The 18,582-nt window shown below is 41.2% G+C and overlaps 1 protein-coding gene across 1 annotated transcript in view; it reads left to right on the top strand.

The window, feature by feature from the left end:
- Positions 1-18,582, top strand: part of Acoxl (acyl-CoA oxidase like) — a 315,344-nt gene that overhangs the window by 50,143 nt on the left and 246,619 nt on the right. Inside the window, 1 exon segment of the mRNA XM_033761482.1 lies at positions 14,231-14,265. Within this exon segment, the coding sequence (XP_033617373.1) occupies positions 14,231-14,265 (35 nt within the window).

The raw sequence follows: 18,582 nt of genomic DNA, 5'->3' as shown, positions 1-18,582 counted from the left end.
CTTGTAGTGCTGGTTTGGTATTCATGTAGTTTCTCAGGTGTTCTTTGTCGTGGAAGTGTCTTATTTCCCCATCCATTTTAAAAGAGAGTTTTGCTGGATACATCAGTCTAGGTTGGAGGTTGTTCTCTTTTAGTACTTGAAATATCTCATTCCAGGCTCTCCTTGCCCCAAGGGTTTGTGTTGAAAAGTCTGCTGTGATTCTGATGGGCTTTCCTTTGTACGTGATTTGTTTCTTTTCTCTTACTGCTTGTAGTATTTTGTTCTTCTGTTGGGTTTCTGGGATCTTGATTATTATATGTCTAGGTGTAGATTTTTTTGATTGTAGCTAGTTGTGGTCCTATATGCCTCAGTTATCTGAATGTCAAATTCTTCCCCTCTGTTTGGGAAGTTTTCTGTCATTAATTCTGCAAACAGCTTTTTAAAGTCATTTGTATTTTCTCCTGCTACTTCATGTATTCCTAGCAGTCTTATGTTATTCTTCTTTGCATTATCTAGGAGTTGTTGGATCGATTTCTCATGATCTCTTACTGTTTTTAAGAGACCTCTCTTTTCATGGTCATTGACTGCAATCTTATCTTCTATATCTGAGAGCCTATGTTCGCATTCTTTTATTCTGTTGCGTACACTTTCAATGGCATGTTTAATCTCCTGGATATCTGTTTGAAGGATTCCATTTCTTTCCTATGTTGGGCGTTTATTTTTTCCATTTCCTTCTTATGCTGGGCCTTCATTGTCAGTTTCTGCTCTAGAGTCTCGAATCACGACTTCCATTTTGCTCACCATCTCTACAGTTATCTGGGAAATTATTTCTGTTTTGAATTTTTCTACAGCCTGATTGATCTGTTTTGTTACTTCCTGTGCTTTGAATTCAGGGTGCCCTGGTGGTTCACTATTGGCCTTTTCATCCTCATTTGCCCTACTGTTTGCCATTGGTAAACTGAAAGTCTGTCCTTGTGTCTTGCTTAAGTCTTTTCTCATTTTAATTTTTGTTGTCGAATTGTCCTTGGTTTAATCTCTGGATTATCACCCAAATCTTCCTGATATAGTTGCACCCTAGCTTCTATATCTCTAACAATCCACAGACATTCTCATCTTCATAACATCAGAGAAAACATCTCATCAAATCAACCGCAATGCTTTATCCCAACTGATACAATCAGCAACACATTAAGATCAAGCACAACTTGGACACTGACCACCTGTGGTAGTCACTAGTCTATCGCCCTTAAATCATTTGAATTAAATTGAAATCAAGAAGCAGTCCAGAACATGTCTTCAGTGAACAAAATTTCAATATAGTGTATTTGCCATTTAATGGCTCAGACAGAGCGAGGATGCAAGACCCCTGATCTCAGTTAGCTGATGGCTGAACCCCATGACGCTGACTGACCTCGGGCTGCAAGGCCCAGATTGAGTTCGCCAGCCTTCTGTATGGTTGAACTCCACAACGTTCTATTACAGGTTTCCCATGCCCTTTCTTTAAAGATGTTCAAAGTTGGGGACTCAGAAAACCACCCTTGATGACCACCTCTGCCTCTGCAGAGTGGGTCCAAAGACTGGCACAGTCAGGAGGTCTGAGAGTGCGGGGTGGGGGGGCTTATGGGAGTTCAGGGACGCCCGTGCGGCTACCTTCCCAGCGCTTGAGCGATGGCGGCTGGGTCAGAAGCAGGAGTGGCTCTCTTTTCCACGGTGCATTGGGGCCCAGGCTGCCTCCTGGCGCTTGAGCAATGGCAGCTGGGTCCATTTTTAACATCTTTATTCTCCCCCTTTTTGATAATTTTTATTGATCTATCTGCAAGCTCATTTTTTCTTTGTTATCTCCATTCTGCTAATAACTTGTTCAGTGAACTTTTATTTTGGGATATTATATTTTTCCATTCTAAATTTTTTCTTGTTTGTATCTTCCATTTCCTTGCTGATATTCCATGTCTTTTTATTAATTAGATCACATTTTCTCTGAATTCATAGAATATGATAGTATCTTCTACTTTAAAGTCATTAACTGATAATTCCAACATCTATATCATCTTATCATGTGCATTTATTGACTGTCTTTTCTCTTTGGGATTGGTCACATTTTCTCTGTTTTTTGTAAATGAGTAATTTGGGATTATTTCCTGGAAATAATGACTGTTATGTGTTGGAAACTCTGAGTGATGTTGTATTTTTCTGAAGAAAAGTGATGGTTTATGTTAGTAGTCAGTTAACCCACCCTCAGGGACTGACCTTGAACTTTGTCTTGTCTTCTGTGGGTTTGAGTGTTGGTTCAGTTCTTTAAACCTTCTTGCCCTGCTTTGAGTTTGTCCTATGCAAGATGGTTTAGTGGTTAGGAGGGGACTCACTCAGTTCATGACCAAAATCTGGAGATCCCCTGTTAAATTTCTTCTCTGAGATTCTTCTTTATACTGTAGTGACCATGGGTAGTTATTTTGGCTTATTTTCCTGGTTCCTGTAGCCACAAAGAGCACAGTTTTTTTAATAGAATTTTACCATGCATGCTATACTAGGTCTCATCTGTGGTCTGCCTTCAGTAGAAAAACAATAACAACAACAACAAATTCAGGAAACTTACCCAGTGCCAGTGGCTGCTTCAAGTACTGATTCCTCTGTTCCTCAATTTGTGTACTGGTTTTTATTTCTCCGGATTCTCAATAGCTGATTTTTTTGTAATTTTCTCTGAGTTCATAGTTTTTATTGGTGGCGGTATGGTAGGCTTGGGGAGGGCTCATGGTGCTATGCCCAAAGTGGACTTCTGCCCATGTTTTTTTTCACCAAACATTATTTCTTGGAGGTCTTTCTAGTACCTGGGATTGAACTCAGGACCTGTGCTTGCAAGGCAGGTGGTGGCATCACTGAGCTAAATCCCTGGCCCCATTGGAGGTCTTTCTAAATTAGACAATATTCTCATTGTAAGAGAAGTCCATTATTAAGAGATTTTTCTGGTGGAACTTTATGTTGTTTTCAAAGTTTTGATTTTAGAAAAAGGCTTTCTCAAATGTCCATGTAACCTGTACAATGCTTTTAGGCCTTGGTAGATGAATGTCTTGAGTCCTCAACAGCAGTAGAGGTTTTTCTTGGAATTCTGAGAAATAAAATATTCACTTCCTTTGGAGCCATGTGGTTTCTGTCTCCCTGTGTAGTTAACTGGGGCCTGGGCCATCTTTCTGGATGTATTTGGTGGCAGGGAGAGTGTAGGAGAGGATGGTGATGAAGGGTGCTGAGTGTGCAGAGCTAGTGGTGCTCAGCTGAGGGTCAGGCAAGTCCGATGCCAAAGGACAGTGACAGCCAAAACAAGTCCACAGAGCTGAGGGATTTTATTTCACTGTCTTTTCAAACTGAATATCAGCAAAGCAGGAGAAGCATCTTTGGACAAAAAGATTTCTCTCTTTGACTTTCTCACCTCTAGTTTATTCCCTTCAAAGGCCAAGATTAACTTTTCAGAAGGGCCACTTAGTATTGCTACCTTGCTCACACACCTTCAGCATCTGTCTATTGTCCCCATAATTAACCACTTAACAGTTTACCCGCAGCTCACTTGGGAGGTGCCAATACATTTGTTTGTGTACTAACTGTCTGGAGCATTGGTGTCATTTCGACTGCTGGATTCTCCTTTGCAGGCGATACACTTGTACATTGTTTATTTGATTTATATCGATTATTTTTTGCCTACTTTTTAATTTGGAACATTGTGTTGCCTTTGATGTTTGTTACTAGTGAAATCTAATAATAAGTTCTGGTTATTTTCTTTTACTAATTTGTGTTTATTTGTGAAACACAACCTCTATTTTTGTGCTACAATCTATAAAAACTCTTCTCATAAGTATATTATGTATAATTTTTATACTTCAGATCTCAGTGATTTTTTTTACATTACAAAATGGACACGTTTGGGACACTGAGACTGAAGAGGAAGGAAGTGCCAAAAGATTTGTAAAAGAAACAGTTGAGAAAGGGAGACATGTTAGCATTATCAGAGAAGAAAATTTTGTGTTATGAAATGGAAAGACATGAAAGACATCTCCTTATTGTCAACTATTCATAATACAGAAATTATAGAACTTGAAAGAAGGAATGAAATTTTTAAAATTCCAGTAGTGGTCAGTGATTATAATAATTCTGTGGATGGTGTTGACAGAATTGACCAACATCTAACAAGCTATCCTATAATCAAAAAGTGAGGAAAAATATTATGATAAAATATTTATGCACCTTCTGGGTCAAACAATATGAAACTCATTTGTTATTTATTTACTACCAAGGGGTTCAAAAAGTCATTTGCAGTTTAAATTAGGTTTAATAAACCAAATAATTGAAAAAATGTGGAATAGTGAAATACCAATCAGGATGTCCATCACTGACGTCTTCACCATTGCGTTTATTGGGTAGACATTTTAGTGAAATTATACTACCTGCAGAAAAAAAGGAGAGGCCAACATAATGGTGTAAAGTGTGTGGTTCAAAGAAAGACAGTAATGTGAAAAGAATCTGGATAGAGACTAGACACTACCATCCAGATTGTGATGTTGCCTTGTGTATTGGATGTTTTAAAATATGCTGTATACAGGAAAAGTATTGAATAAATTTGATAAAATTATCATTTTTATATTTCCTGTTATCTACAAAATATGTTTGTTAATCTACAAAATTTGTTAATGTACAAAATATGCAATTTTTGGTCACCCTATATTTAAATAATTAGATTGGCAAGTGGTTAAATTCCCAGTGTTCAGTATTATAATCAAGACCCTTAATACTCTAGCCCCAAATATTCCCAGGTAGTTAGTCATCTTCTAGCTGTGTGACTGTAGGCAAGTCAGCATACTCCCTGACCTTCCGTCTTCCCACCCATACAAAGGTAATGATCATGTTTCCTTCCCAGAGATGTGGATAGGTTTAGATGAAGTAATGTTTCTGCAGTACTTGGCACCATATTTGACCTGCAGAATAAACTCACCATATACTGCCCATAGGTGTATTAACCAAACTTCCTGCCTGACTCAGATTCTGTACCATGTACTTTAAATTCACTAAATGGTTAATTTCTATCCAGAGAAACATATGGCTCTTGCAACTTTGTTGGTGGTGTGCAGAGAACCACAAAATGGCCATATGGATGTCAGATCTAAGCTTGAAGAGATTCAGGCTTTCTCCTGAGATTTGAGGATGATATCTTGTTCTTTTCTCTCTTGTCTTTTTTTTTCCTTTTAAAGAGAGATTGAGATCTTTGGTGTACATTCGTCTCTAAGGTGTGGAAGTGGAGGTCTCAAGGATGGCTGCTCGGCTTCTAGCCTGAGTCAGAGGGGCAGATACAGACTGTACACAATCTCATAGAAAACTTCATCAGCACATTAGAAAGAAGAAATGAAAGAACAAAGTCTCTAATTTCAACAAATGCTCATGGAGCTCCTGCTGTAAGTCCGGCAATGGACTGGACATTGGGTGAAAGACAAATACCCATCTTCCAAGAGTTTTCAGGGTGGCAGGAAGAGGTCAGCACACAGATGCAGCACATGCGTATGTTGTGCAGAAAAAGCCAGCAAAGGGACAGGTGAAAGCTAGGGTTGGGCCATGATCTCTAGAGGGCTTATAGGATTAATAGGAGTTTGAAAGGAGAATGAAAGGAAAAGGGCAGTGTAGGTGGGCAGTCTGGGATGTGAAAGGGAATTAAACAGTACCCTGTGCCTTGGCTCTGGGGGTGATGTGGTGTGCTGATGAGAATGAGAGGGATGGGTGGTCAGAGAGGGAACTGGGGGCTGATAAGGATGCTGAGGCTGCTGAAGGTCTCAGAGGGGGTTTCAAAGGGCTCCACTGAGATAAGCTCTGGGTTTTTAGCTGTAGGAAAGCAGCTCCTTGAGGTCTCGCTGTACTTCCTGTGAGGGAAGGTGATGTCTTGAGGAGGTAGCAGTGAGGTTAATGGGAAGGACAAGGTCTGGAGCAACTCAGCTGGATATGTTGACGGACCCTAGAGAGGAATTGGCAGGTGAGCTGAGGAGAATGGGAAGGGGATGTCACATGCTTTGCTTTCTATGTGGTTGTAAACTCAGTGTGTAAATGCTCATTGCTTATGTCCTGGCTTTTTCATGTCACATCCTAAACATGCTGCTCATCTTGCCAATACAATCTTCTTTAGTATAATTTATAAGGGCAACAAAATACAGTTATTAGTGACTTAGTTATTTTCCCATCATTAGTGGATATGTCCATTATTGTAATTTTTACCTTTGGACATAGGGTGTTAGTGTGTGTATTTGGGTTTTCTCCTTCTTTTAGATTATTTCCTTAGGGACAGTCTAAAGGTGTTGATGCTGTCATGACTCCTTAATACATTTGGCCAAGTTGTTTTTCAAGTGAGCTGTGCCAAGTTGCGATGCTATCAGTAATACATGAATAGACTCCTTCTATGTGCCCGTGTTTATTGCCACTAGGCTGATTTTTCCACATGGGATTCTTGTAAATATCAACAATGATTAGCAGTTTTCAGGCATTCATTCTGTGCTGGCACTGCATGTATTGTCTCCTTCAGCCCTTTCAGCAAGGCTTTGAGTGAGGAACAATTGTAATTCCCAAGATAAAAGGGGAAACCAAGGCACAGGGAGATGAGTCATTTGCCCATTCGAGTGGCTAGGAAGTGATGGACTACGGCTATGATTGAAGTTGGGCCTGGGGGAACTCTTGCCACAGGTGGGCACTAATTCTTACTGCATCCCTGTTTAAATGTCCATTTTGGGTTTTCTTTTTATCATGTGAGAGCAAGTATTTTTCTAATTGTTTAATACTTGTTCTATTTCCTTGTTTGGTGATTTTTCCTTTATGTCTTTCATAGTGTTTTTATTTGCTGAACTCTTCACACCCTACCCCCAGCTGGGTTCAGACTGTCAGCCCATTCTGGTATCAGTAGGACCTACTCAGGGCGTAGGTTCCTGTCCTCAGGTCTTTGTTAGGTCGAGGTGCTGCTCTCATTCTCAGAGCAGTCAGGAAGGGAGAGCCTGACTCATCACTCATGTGCCTGGAGGACAGCAGTGAGTGTGGCAGCATTGACTGGTGCTACATTTTCAGTCAATGGGGGCTGAAAGACTTAAAGACAGCCTGTTTTCTTAGTTTGGCTACACAACCACCACCCAGACTTTGTAAGTAGTTCTGTGCTAATTTCCATTGACTAGGCTACTTGTCTTTTGTATAGGCCTTTGAAAGGTTCAGATATGAATTACTAGGTCTTTTCAAAATCTGAAAATATTCTATATTCTTAATCTTAAGTGGCTTTTCCTTGAGTTTCTTTAATTTTTTAAAAAATTTAATTTTTTAATTAAATAATTGAATTTATTGGTACATTTTAGGGATACAGTACAGTTACATTCATTGTTGGGATCTTGTGCCTCTACATGACAGATCTTTAATTTTAAGGGGGCCAGGGATTTAGCTCAGTGGTTCTGCTGCCTTCCTCACAAGTGCAAGATCCCAAGTTCGATCCCCGCTACAAAAAAAATAATAATTTTAAGAGATCAAAGAAGGGTAACATCATGAAACAAACTCTCCAAAGAGAAATGTAATGCTGTTTTTGTTTCTTCTTCCTGTCTTGCTGTCATTTTTCCCCTTTCGGAGGAAATGACAGAATGGAGGAAGGGCTGTGCACACTGAGGTTCAGAGTTGGCCTCCATGAAGCTGGGCCTGTCCTTGTTACTGGCACAGTGAGGACTCTTACCCCTGCTGAGTCTCACCTCCCCCAGGCATGCAGCAGGCCTAATTCCATTGATTGCAATCCTTTAAATTGAATGCAGGACCTTGAAATGCCACTGATGCAAGCTGTCTCATCGTGACCTGTAACATTAGTTTCACCACTACTACCTGCGAGTTAACTACACAACAGCTTTGACAAGGTTGAGTGTGTCGCCAAATTCTTTCCATACATCATCTCAGCAGTGCTTCTCAATCTGGATTTCTGGAAGACAGGCTATAACACCCAAGTTTCTGACTCAGTAGATCTGGTTTGGGGCCTGATGATTCACATTTCTCATGAGTTCTCAGGCAGGCTGAGACTGCTGATCCTCATGTTTGAGGTCTAAATTAATCTGCTTAAATCAGCCCCATGAGGCAGGGTACTTGATCCCAATTTTCCAGTGAAGAAACAGAAACAATAAATATCAGGGGATGTGACCTCAAAGCTCACATTTATTGACCATGAGCATCTCTTAGCTCTGTGTAGTTAGCTTATCAAAGGAAGCAGCAAGAGCTTAAAACATCCCTAGGAAGACACCGCTGGTAGAGGGGTAGTGAGTTATGGAGAGTGGTCGGGTTTGAAAGTTACTTCACCCCACAAAGAATGGCTGCTATCAAGAAATCAACCAATAACAAATGTTAGTGGGGTTGTGGGGAGAAAGGAACCCTTCTCCATTGTTGGTGGGAGTGCAGACTGGTGCAACCACTGTGGAAATCAATATGGAGATACCTCAAAGGTTTAGAGGTTCCATTTGACCCAGCCATCCCTCTTCTGGGTATCTTTCCAAAAGAATTAAAAGAATCATACCACAGTGATATATGCACACCCATGTTTATAGCAGCACAGTTTGTAATAGCTAAAACTTGGAAACAACCCATTTGCCCATCAGTTGGAGACTGGATAAAGAAGATGTGGGTTTTCTATAAAATGGAATACTACTCAGCCATAAAGAATGAGACATTAGATTCATTCATAGGAAAATGGATACATATTGAGGATATACTCTTAAGTGAAATAAATAAATCACACATGTATAAATACTGAATAGTTTCTCTGGTGTGAAAAACTATAATGGTACATAAAATCCTCATGCTATATTGACTGTGAAATAGAAAGAAAAGGGCTAAAGGTGTAGAGGAAATGGGAAGGGTAAGGGAAAGGTAATAAGGGAAAAGGAAAAAAAATGAGAAAATGAAAAAATGGAAATAAAGTTTTTATAAATAGGGAAGGGAGGAGGGGGTGAAGGGTAGGCAGGGATAAGGGGAAAAAATGCCGACCAAGACCCATCATGTAAAGGTACAAGATCCCAGTGATGAATGTAACTGTATTGTATACCTAAAATGTACCAATAAACTCAATGAGAAAACAAAAAGAAAAGAAAGTTAGGCATGGAAGGTCAGTAAAATCTGTGAGGATGTGTGGAGAACACCAGGCCTAGAAAGCACCATGGGGCACACTGGGCGTGCTTTATCAGCAGAGAGCACCTAGGAATGCTGAGAAGTGGTTGAAGAAATTTATTCTCTAACTCACTTTCTGCCCACTCATCCTTGAGGCTAACGTGTCATAGATCTGTTGTGTGGAAATCTGTTTATACTGTAGCTCTGTTTGTGGGAGATTCTACCTGTTGTGGATTTTTGTAGGATTTTTTATATTGTGACTCTGCTTATGTGAACTTCTGCTAATACCATGGTGGTCTGTGGAATTCTGTTCCTGAGATGGCTTATTTAGGAAGAGTCTGTCCATGTCACAGCTGTCCTTGGGATTTTCTCTTCATGCGTGGCTCTGCCAGTGTGAGTGTTTCCACACCGTGGCTCTATGTGAATGGCACTCTGCGTGCTGTTGCTCTGTGAGTGATAGTCTGGCCACGCCACAGCCCTCTTTGGTATTCTGCCTATATCACACCTCTTCTCCCCTTGGTGATCCTTTTTTTAATATTTCCTGTGAAAGGAGGAAGAAACAGTTTAAAAGGTACAGAAGAAAACAAGTAACAATTTCTTCTTGAGTTTATTTTGTAATGTTATACTATGTAGGCCCTGGGGGAGGGGATAAAGAGAAAGTTTTATGTAAGTGTAGCAAAGGGAGGGAAACCTCACAAGTAATATGCCAGCTCTTTCCAGATTTGTCACCAATGCAGGACTTCAAAGTCGAAGTTTTGAACACCCTTGGGAAGGCTTGGTGGCACGGAAATGTGTCAAGTGAGGCTGTACACTGGTGGCCCCCTTGGCCAAATCCCACTGATGTGTTTTTTTGGCTCACATAGTATTTGAAAAATGTTCATATTAGTTTACAACATGGGAATTTTCATAATAAAACCCCTAATTTCCAGCTTTACTTGAGAAATCAGGAAAACTAGTGTCCAGGCTCTGCGGCTGGTCAGTGGCTGCCCCCGTGGAAAGGCCTGGGTCCTGGAGTGTGCTGATCCCAGTCTAGAAGAGTTCTGGACTGGAGCTCAGAGTCCCACTCACCGGGGAGAGGGCCTTTGAGCTTGGCATTTATTGCTAGAGTTTTCTTCCTCACCTGTCCTTAGCAGCTGTGTGCAAGGGTGTGTGTGTGTGTGTGTGTGTGTGTGTGAGAGAGAGAGAGAGAGAGAGAGAGGGAATCTGTCTTAAAAACAAAGCACAGCATATGTGTAAAGAATGGATTCTCAGCTATACAGAGGCCTGTGGTCAGGTGGGCCTTTGGGAAGAGGCGCTTAGTGGCAATCTATGGACATGGAAGGGAATTTCCCAGCCTCCTTCTTTGATAGTTGAAACCATTTCTTTCTTTAAAAAATTTATAATGTGTTTTTAAAAATTATTATTATTATTTTACAAGATCCGTGCTGTCTGCGTGGTGCTTTATAGGGCGTATCTGGCTACAGCTGGAGCACTTCTGGGTGTTTTATGGCAAATTATTCTCAGATTACCCTTTAATGCAGGAAGGGCTGCCTGTTGTCTGAGCTCCCTGGGTCATACAGAAACCCTCAGACTTGATACAAAACAGCTGCCTAGGTCAGCTATTCCAAAAAAGGAGCATTTCCAGGCTGAAGCATCAGGAAAAAAGTTTTTGTAGCTGGTGGAGATTTTGAAAAATGCTAAATTACTCTTTCCTTGCCATTAAAATGTGATTTAATTTTGTTGCTAACAAATTGTGTAAATCTAAAAAACAAGTGTTCTGAAGGAGAGTTTGTTAAGTGCGTTCTGGTAATACTTACAGTATGTCCTGAGGGGATGGTCCCTAGGGAAGGCAGCACAAAACTCCCGCTGACCCCCTTGTCCCTGGGCCTCAACACGCTGGGCTGGGGTCAGGGGGTCAACCCACAGGCCTCCCTCCCCCTCCGTCCTCTGGGTCCCTGCTGAGACCAACAACAAAGAGGTCAATTGTCTGAGGCCTCCCTTTGGCTGAGGGGTTCCTGGGCCTCTGGATGCCAAAGTGTATCCATGCTCATGGATACATGTGCAGATGTGTACCTTTCTGAGTGTGCATATATATAAACAGGTGCACTTGTGATGGTTCATGCTTGTGGCTGCACGAGTGTGTGTGTGAGTACATGTACACATGTATGTGTGCACACACATGTACAAGAGCATGCACACCCAAATGTGGGTGTGTGTATCTATAAGTGTGTACCTGCAGGGTGTGTACAGTGCACACATGCATAAGTGTGCTTACATGCAAGCATGTACATGTGTGAGTATATGTACCTGTGTTTAGTATGTCTGTGTGTGTGTGCACGAATGTGAGGCTTGCTTGGAATATTTTTATGTTACTGATATGTCTGAGCAAGCTGAAGAGATTTGGAGAGGCAGGGTTAGCCGGAGAGCAAAGCCTTCTGGTCCATCTCTGGGCAGGTGATGCAGCTGCCATCTTCTGTTGCCTGCTGTGGTACAGAATTCTCAGAGAAGTCTTCCACCCCTGCTTTCTCTGCAGGACTGAGGTGGAGCTGTCATATGGATCCTTTGAATGTAGACATTAGCCAACTTTGCCTCAATAGCCTGTTCTTAGGCAAGACCCACAAGCTCTTTCCTACATTGTTCTAGCACTTTTTCAGAGCTTCCCAGTTGGATCCAATGCATTCTGGGTGACATATCAGCCATTTTTCCAGAATATGAAGTAGGCTGTTACTGCCTACCCCATAAATTGGTTCCCATGTAGCCCTAGGGCCTTTGCATGATCCATTGCATGGCCCCTAGCATGGGTTATTCACAGAAAGACCTGCAGGGAGCTGGGCTGGCCTGGCCTTTGGTACAAGCGATCTTGCCTGCTGGAGTTGCCATGATTCACACTTTCTTCCTTAACAAAGTATCCTTTTAAAAATGCTAATAAAGCCCATTTGTTTCAGAAGCCTGGCAAAGAGGAATAAAAATGCTTCATTGAAATTCACCTTTGCAAAAGAATTATCTCTTGTGGTGCTGCCCCTGCCTCACAAGTGCAAGGTACTGAGTTTGATCCTCAGCAAAAGAGTTATCTTCCACCCCTTTTGACTAGCACAGCTGCCACTGAAATACCTTTTCTGCTTTTCTCTGCCCCTCCCACCTCCATTTCCTCTCCCTACTTCAGCAAGAACTTATCTTTCAACTGTGGAAAAGCCATCAATTAAACTGTATTCCAAAGCTTACCAAAATATTCAGTTGGTAAAATTATCTTATAATTAGCCAAACTGTAAGCCAGAACTTTTTAACTCCAGGAAATGTAAAGTGACCCAGCATGTGAAATCTGCAAATTGCTCATCCTGACCTTCTTGGCTTCAGTTTCTGCTTTTATTTCTTTTCCCCCAAAGTAATTTCCTCCTTGTTCTTTCATTCTTTATAGTCCCTGAGGTGTCTTTCTCTTCTGTTTTTGTAAGTCATAATTTAAATATACGGCCAGTTTCGTTGAGATAGATGATTGAATAAATGCAGGTGAGTGAGATATGAAATCAATTTGATTTTCTGTGTTTCATTCCTGTACTTTGACATATTCTTTCTGTAAACTGAAGTCTATTTTCCCAAATTCCTGGTGGCTCACCATCTTTGGTTCCGTATTTGGGATGCTTGCAGTGATAGCTGTGTGATTCTGGATCTGAGTTATTCCATCTGTATTAGGTTCTGCAGTGCGTCCCGTTGGATAGCGGCACTGGGTTTTCTATCATGACTGCTTCCCTTTGCGTGGTTCTCTCTCAAGTTTCTTCCCTCACCTTTCCATCCTCCCACTGCCTGCGGTCCCTGCAGTCATCTTGCACCATCCAGGACAGCACTGCTAATGTCATTCTCCATATTCCAACCCTATTGAGAGATACAGTATTAAGGAGATCACAAGTGACCCTGGGGATCTTAAGGTGCAACTTAGTCATTTAGCACAGAAATGATATTATAGGTGATGCTTAGGTTCTTAACTACTGTGAGTTTTAAGTGAGTAATGGCATTATTAGGCACAAGCCAATGCATGAGACTTACATAGATATGTAAGTTGAATGCTGATAATTGATTTTTAGGTGATAATTTTTTATTTTTTGAGGAATCTCACTATGTAGCCCAAGCTGGCCTTGAACTCACAATCCTCCTATTGCAGCCTTCTGAGTAGCTGGTATTACAGTCATGTACCACCATGCCTGGCTTTAGAACATTATCATAGTTCTAAGAGTAAATTGAATAATTAAATTTTGGAGTGCACCAACATTTTCATAAATGGGGTATTTTTAGTGCTAGCAGTAGTAGCTCATATGTATAACGTTTTTCCTATCTGTAGGCATAAACACAGATATAGAAAAAGTACTTCATATTTACATTACTCAAGAGAAAATAATGATTTTGTTCATTTTACAGTTGGGAAAACTGAGGCTCTGTGAGTCTTAGTAATTTACATGTACAGCTGGACTTGGCTGGCCTGACTTTTTTGTGAGCCATGATTGACCTTGTATGAACAGGCTGAGGCTAGGTCTTATGGTTTGACCCAATGTATGCTTGAAAGGTTTCCATGACACCCCTGAAGAGAAAAGAGGAAATCACAGCTTTACCTCACTGTTTGGTTGATGCTGTGCCCAGCAGTTGTGTGCATGATATCTTACTTTCACATTCTGCTTCTTTGGACCTGAGATTTTCTGGCCATAAGTGGATTGTCCATGTGGCCCATTTTCTTGGTGACTTGGGCTCCACCTCATGTTCCTGGGGTGGGGGGAGGTAAGTGGACCACACTCAGGGCTTTACTGTCCTAATGCCAACCTTGGAATCAGCCACACACTGATGTCGTATATTCCCACTGCTGTCTCAGTGCTAAAAGAGTCCCATTCTGGAAGTCTTTCCTGATGAAAGACATATCCTATCTAATCCACAGTGAAATATCTTAGGCCTCTTTAAGACCCTTCCAAAATATGGTGCTTCTTTAAAAGCAAAGTTGAAACTAAAGGTCTATCATTAAGTATGTTATTTATGAAGCGTTAGTAACAAGGTACTTTAGGAAATGTTTAAAAATAATTGACCATGTTAAGTTAATGTTCTTGTGAATTCAGCATGTTCTTGACATTGTTTAATTTGTGTTTCTTTCTCTTCTTGATTATAGCTTGGATTGACGATAGCCATTTGCTATAGCCATAGGTCAAGCTTTACATCCTTTTTTTTTTTTTTAAGAATGGGCTGGAGCTTTTGGTTTGTTCTATTCCTGAGGTTTTTGAGTTTATTTTTTGTGGCACAGATGAAATTATCCTAGTTGCTTAATTGGTAAGAGCGAATTACTCTTTGGAGGAATAAAGTTTTTAAATAGAAATGTGGTGGGGAGAACATTTCTGTTGAATCACAAAAATAGGAAGCTCTGTAGCAAGGACATAAATGTGGTTTCTGGGTAAAGCACTCTGCCTAAGAGTGAGAACTGAAATGTCCTGCATGCGCGACAAGGCCAGGCCTGTTTGTACAGCCCTTTCCCCTGTCCCCAGGGCCTCTTCTTCCTGTCTTAGTACATCTGAGAGTGGCAAAATCCCCTATTCTTGTTTTGCTATAGGATTTTGCCTTGGTCTCAATTGTATCATAGTAAGGAAAAAGTACTTTTTCTTGTACTACCAATGCAGTCTTATGCTGCAACCCTTTTCTATAACCAACCCTTTTCATTCTGTATGCATCGAATAGTGTTAATTAAAGGAGAGCTCAACCCCAATAAAGGGATGATAAGCAGTGTCCACCATCCTCATACAAACTGCTCTCATAGCCTCCCCAAAGTACCACCTTGGGGTAAAAGGCTTGGGGTTCAGGGACTTCTGGTTTGCTTTCCATAAACAGCTCCAATTTCAAAACAAATTTGCCTCCAAAAATGCCTGGAACAAGTTGAATGTATGGCTTCCATTTAAATGTGAATTGGGTAAGCACAGGCAAGTCCTGTGACCTGGAAAGCTGCTAGGAAGCCATGTACCTATAAGCAGAGAGTAGGTGGATTTGAGCCTTTTGGGATGAATGTTTGGGAAGAAAAGTGTCCGTGTTGGACATTTCTAGGGCCTACAGAAGAAGACCATGTGTACCAGTGTATTTAATGTAAGTTTTCCATGACACAGGAGTAAATGGCAACCCTCTGTGGAGAATATGCCTGGGTGAAGTGGGTAATAAGCTATGGGGGGCTTATGCCTGACCCTTCTCTGTGCTCCTGTGGCTCCAGAGATTAGTATGTTCCTTTGTGTATTAGGAGGTTATCTCTCTAGAAACAGTTTTATGATCTGCTTCAAGGAAGGTAACGGTGACCTTCCTTTTCTGTGGTTTTCTCAGCAGGCTGCCATGGTGCAGGGCAGTGAGTCCTAAACCCCATCCATTGCTTGTGTGTACACCATGTGTGTGCACAGGAGTGCAGTGACCTGCAGGAACATGGTGACCCTTGTTGGCATAACCATGCTGCTGCAACTACTGTGCTCTTAGCAGGTGTACTGTGGACAATGAGCCCCAGCCTAAAGCCACCTGGGTGCTGGGGTATTGGTGTTGTGTCAGGTCTAGAGGTTGGAGATGTTCTCCCAGAAAGAGCCCCTTTTTCTAAATGTTCTATATCTCTTTTTTTTTTTGGTTTTTTGAGACAGGGTCTCACTATGTAGTTGAGACTGACCTGGAACTCATTATGTAGCCCAGGCTGGTCTCAAACTCACAGCGATCCTCCTGCCTCAGCCTTCTGAGTGCTGGGATTACAGGCGTGTGCCACCACACCCGACGTCTAAATGTTATAAATGTGGACTACTCTGGAATGAGATGGTGTGTGTGTGTATGGATGTGTGTGCATGAGAGAGAGAGAGAGATTTTGATATCCTCTTTCATGAGTCCTGCACATTGAGGAAAGCAGCAGCCTGTTTATAGACAGGAGCCAAAGGTACTTCTTCCTGAAAAAAGCTAAGAATTGTGCTCTAGTTCAGAACAAACACAAGCTCATTCCTGTGATGTTTAGGGTTACTTTCCTGTGGCTTAGAGAGGCATAACTTGTGTAGAAACCCAGAATCTATACATAGACTGAGAATAAAGTTTTTTTAAAAAATACTTTTTCAAGATGAAGGCCTTTTACCCAACTACTGGCCCTTTGAGTAAGATGGTAGGGTGGGGTTGTCCTGGCTAGGTCCTTGGAGGTGAGGACTTTGCCGCTGTGCTTATCACCATTAGGCCAGCATGTGTGAAGATTCCGACTCTCTTTCCAGAGGCCACGGAGGATGCTAGGTGTCATTTTGTGTTGCTACAAACACCACACCTAAAGTTGGAGACTGTTCTCTGGATGGAGCACGACCTTCACTCAGGAAGGGAAAATGTCTTCTTACCTTTCAATGTGTGGTGACAAAGCCCCCTCCCATGGGGTGGTGGTGAATTCTGGAAGGACATTCTTTGCCTGTATTGTCATTGATTTCCCCCCGTGGTTGGTTCCTTTTTCCCCAAAGCATCCAGCCTGCTGAAGAAGTGTGGTTAGACAATAATGGCCGTGAGGCAGAGTGGGAAGGTGGAAACCCTGAGAGATGGTTCTCCAGGAGCTAAGCATAGCCTTCTGTTGCGATGAGGTAATGGTGTGGGGCACCTGCCATGGCTTGATGGGTACTGCCACACCTAGCTTTATTTTTTTTCTTCATTGAGTTTATTGGTACTTTTTAGGTATACAGAACAGTTACATTCATCATTGGGATGTTGTACCTTTACATGACAGATTTGTTTCTCATTTTTACCCCTACTTCACCCCCCCTTCCCTATTTACAAAAATCTTTATTTTCATTTTTTCATTTTCTCATATTTTTTTCTTTTTATTGAGTTTTTTGGTACATTCTAGGTGTACATATTATTTTCTTTTCCCTATTTCCTTTCCCCTACCCATTCTCCTTCCCCTACGCCTTTAGCCTTTTTCTTCCTATTTCACATTGTCAATTATACCACTAGGATCTTATTTATGATTATGGTTTTTCACACCAGAGAAACTATTCAGTATTTACATATGTGTGACTTAATTATTTCACTTGAGTTTATCCTCAATATGCATCCATTTTCCTATGTATGAATCTAATTTCTCATTCTTTATGGCTGAGTAGTATTCCATTTTATAGAAAACCCACATCTTTATCCTGTCTCCAACTGATGGTCAAATGGGCTGTTTCTAAGTTTTAGCTATTACAAACTGTGCCGCTATAAACATGGGTGCACATGTATCACTGTGGTATGATTCTTTTAATTCTTTTGGAAAGATACCCAGAAGAGGGATGGCTGGGTCAAATGAAACCTCTAAACCTAGTTCTTTGAGGTGTCTCCATATCGATTTCCATAGTGGTTGCACCAGTGTGCACTCCCACCAACAATGGAGAAGGGTTCCTTTCTCCCCTCAACCCCGCCAACATTTGTTATTGGTTGATTTCTTGATAGCAGCCATTCTTTGTGGGGTGAGGTGGAATTTCAGTGTTGTTTTCATTTGCATCTCTTGAATGACCAGTGATGTGGAACATTTTTTCATATATTTACTTGTTGCTTTTACTTCTTTGTCTGAGAAATGTCTGTTCATTTCAGATGCCCATTTTTGAATTGGGTCTTTAAATTTGGGGGGGCCTGATTTTTTTGAGTTCTTTATATATTCTAGATAATAGTCCTTTATCTGAGGAGCAGCTGGTAAAATTTTTTCCCCACATTGTAGATCTCTTAGTTCTGTTGATGATTTCTTTTGCAGTGCAGAAGTTTTTTTAATAAGATGAGATCCCAGTTGTTGATTCTTTGCACTAGTTCCTGTGCTACTGAGGATTTGTTCATAGTCTTTTCCTATGCCAATGTCTTCAAGACTTCTGCCTAACTTATCTTCCAGCAAATTTAGTGTTTCTTTTTTAATATTTAGATCTTTAATCTACTTGGATTTTAGTTTAGTGCATATACACCTAGCTTTAGAGTCCTTAAGACTTCAGGCTTAAGACTTAGAATACAGGAAGCAATTTCATCTCTGAATCCTCTGATTTATCCCTGGTGTGGGCTTTAGCTTCTGTGGTCCAAGGCATTTCTTCTTGCTACTTTGTTGAGAAATCACTGGACAATAGCCAGGGGCTGACAAAGGGGTCAGTGTCACCTGGGTTTTGCAGTTTCAGCTTTGTGTCTACCAGCTGAGTGTTGTGGGACAAGTGACCTATGTCTCTAGCCTTAGGCTCTGCAATCTGTTCTCCAATTTGTCTTGAGCAAATTCCCTCCCTCCTCTTAGCCTCTCTCATTCTTTACCTAGATATACCTATCATGAAGGTTGTTGAAGAACAGATGCCACAGGCAGAGAGCTCTGAGCCCATGTCGGTTACCAGCAAGGCCTGTGGTGAAGATGGTGCGACTCTTAAAGCATTGGCCATCTTATGGATGTAGTAAGAGGAGAGAATCCATCCATGCCAAGATCTTGCCCTATATGAAGGAAGAGGGAGTAGTAGACAAAAGTTTTTTTTCAGAGTCTGGAGCTTTGGA

The sequence above is a fragment of the Fukomys damarensis genome, unplaced genomic scaffold, assembly GCF_012274545.1.
Source record: "Fukomys damarensis isolate Sample0158 unplaced genomic scaffold, DMR_v1.0_HiC HiC_scaffold_9, whole genome shotgun sequence".
NCBI classification, from domain to species: Eukaryota; Metazoa; Chordata; class Mammalia; order Rodentia; family Bathyergidae; genus Fukomys; species Fukomys damarensis.
Note: the sequence above shows the minus strand (reverse complement) of the source record. Positions and strands in the feature narration are given on the sequence as shown.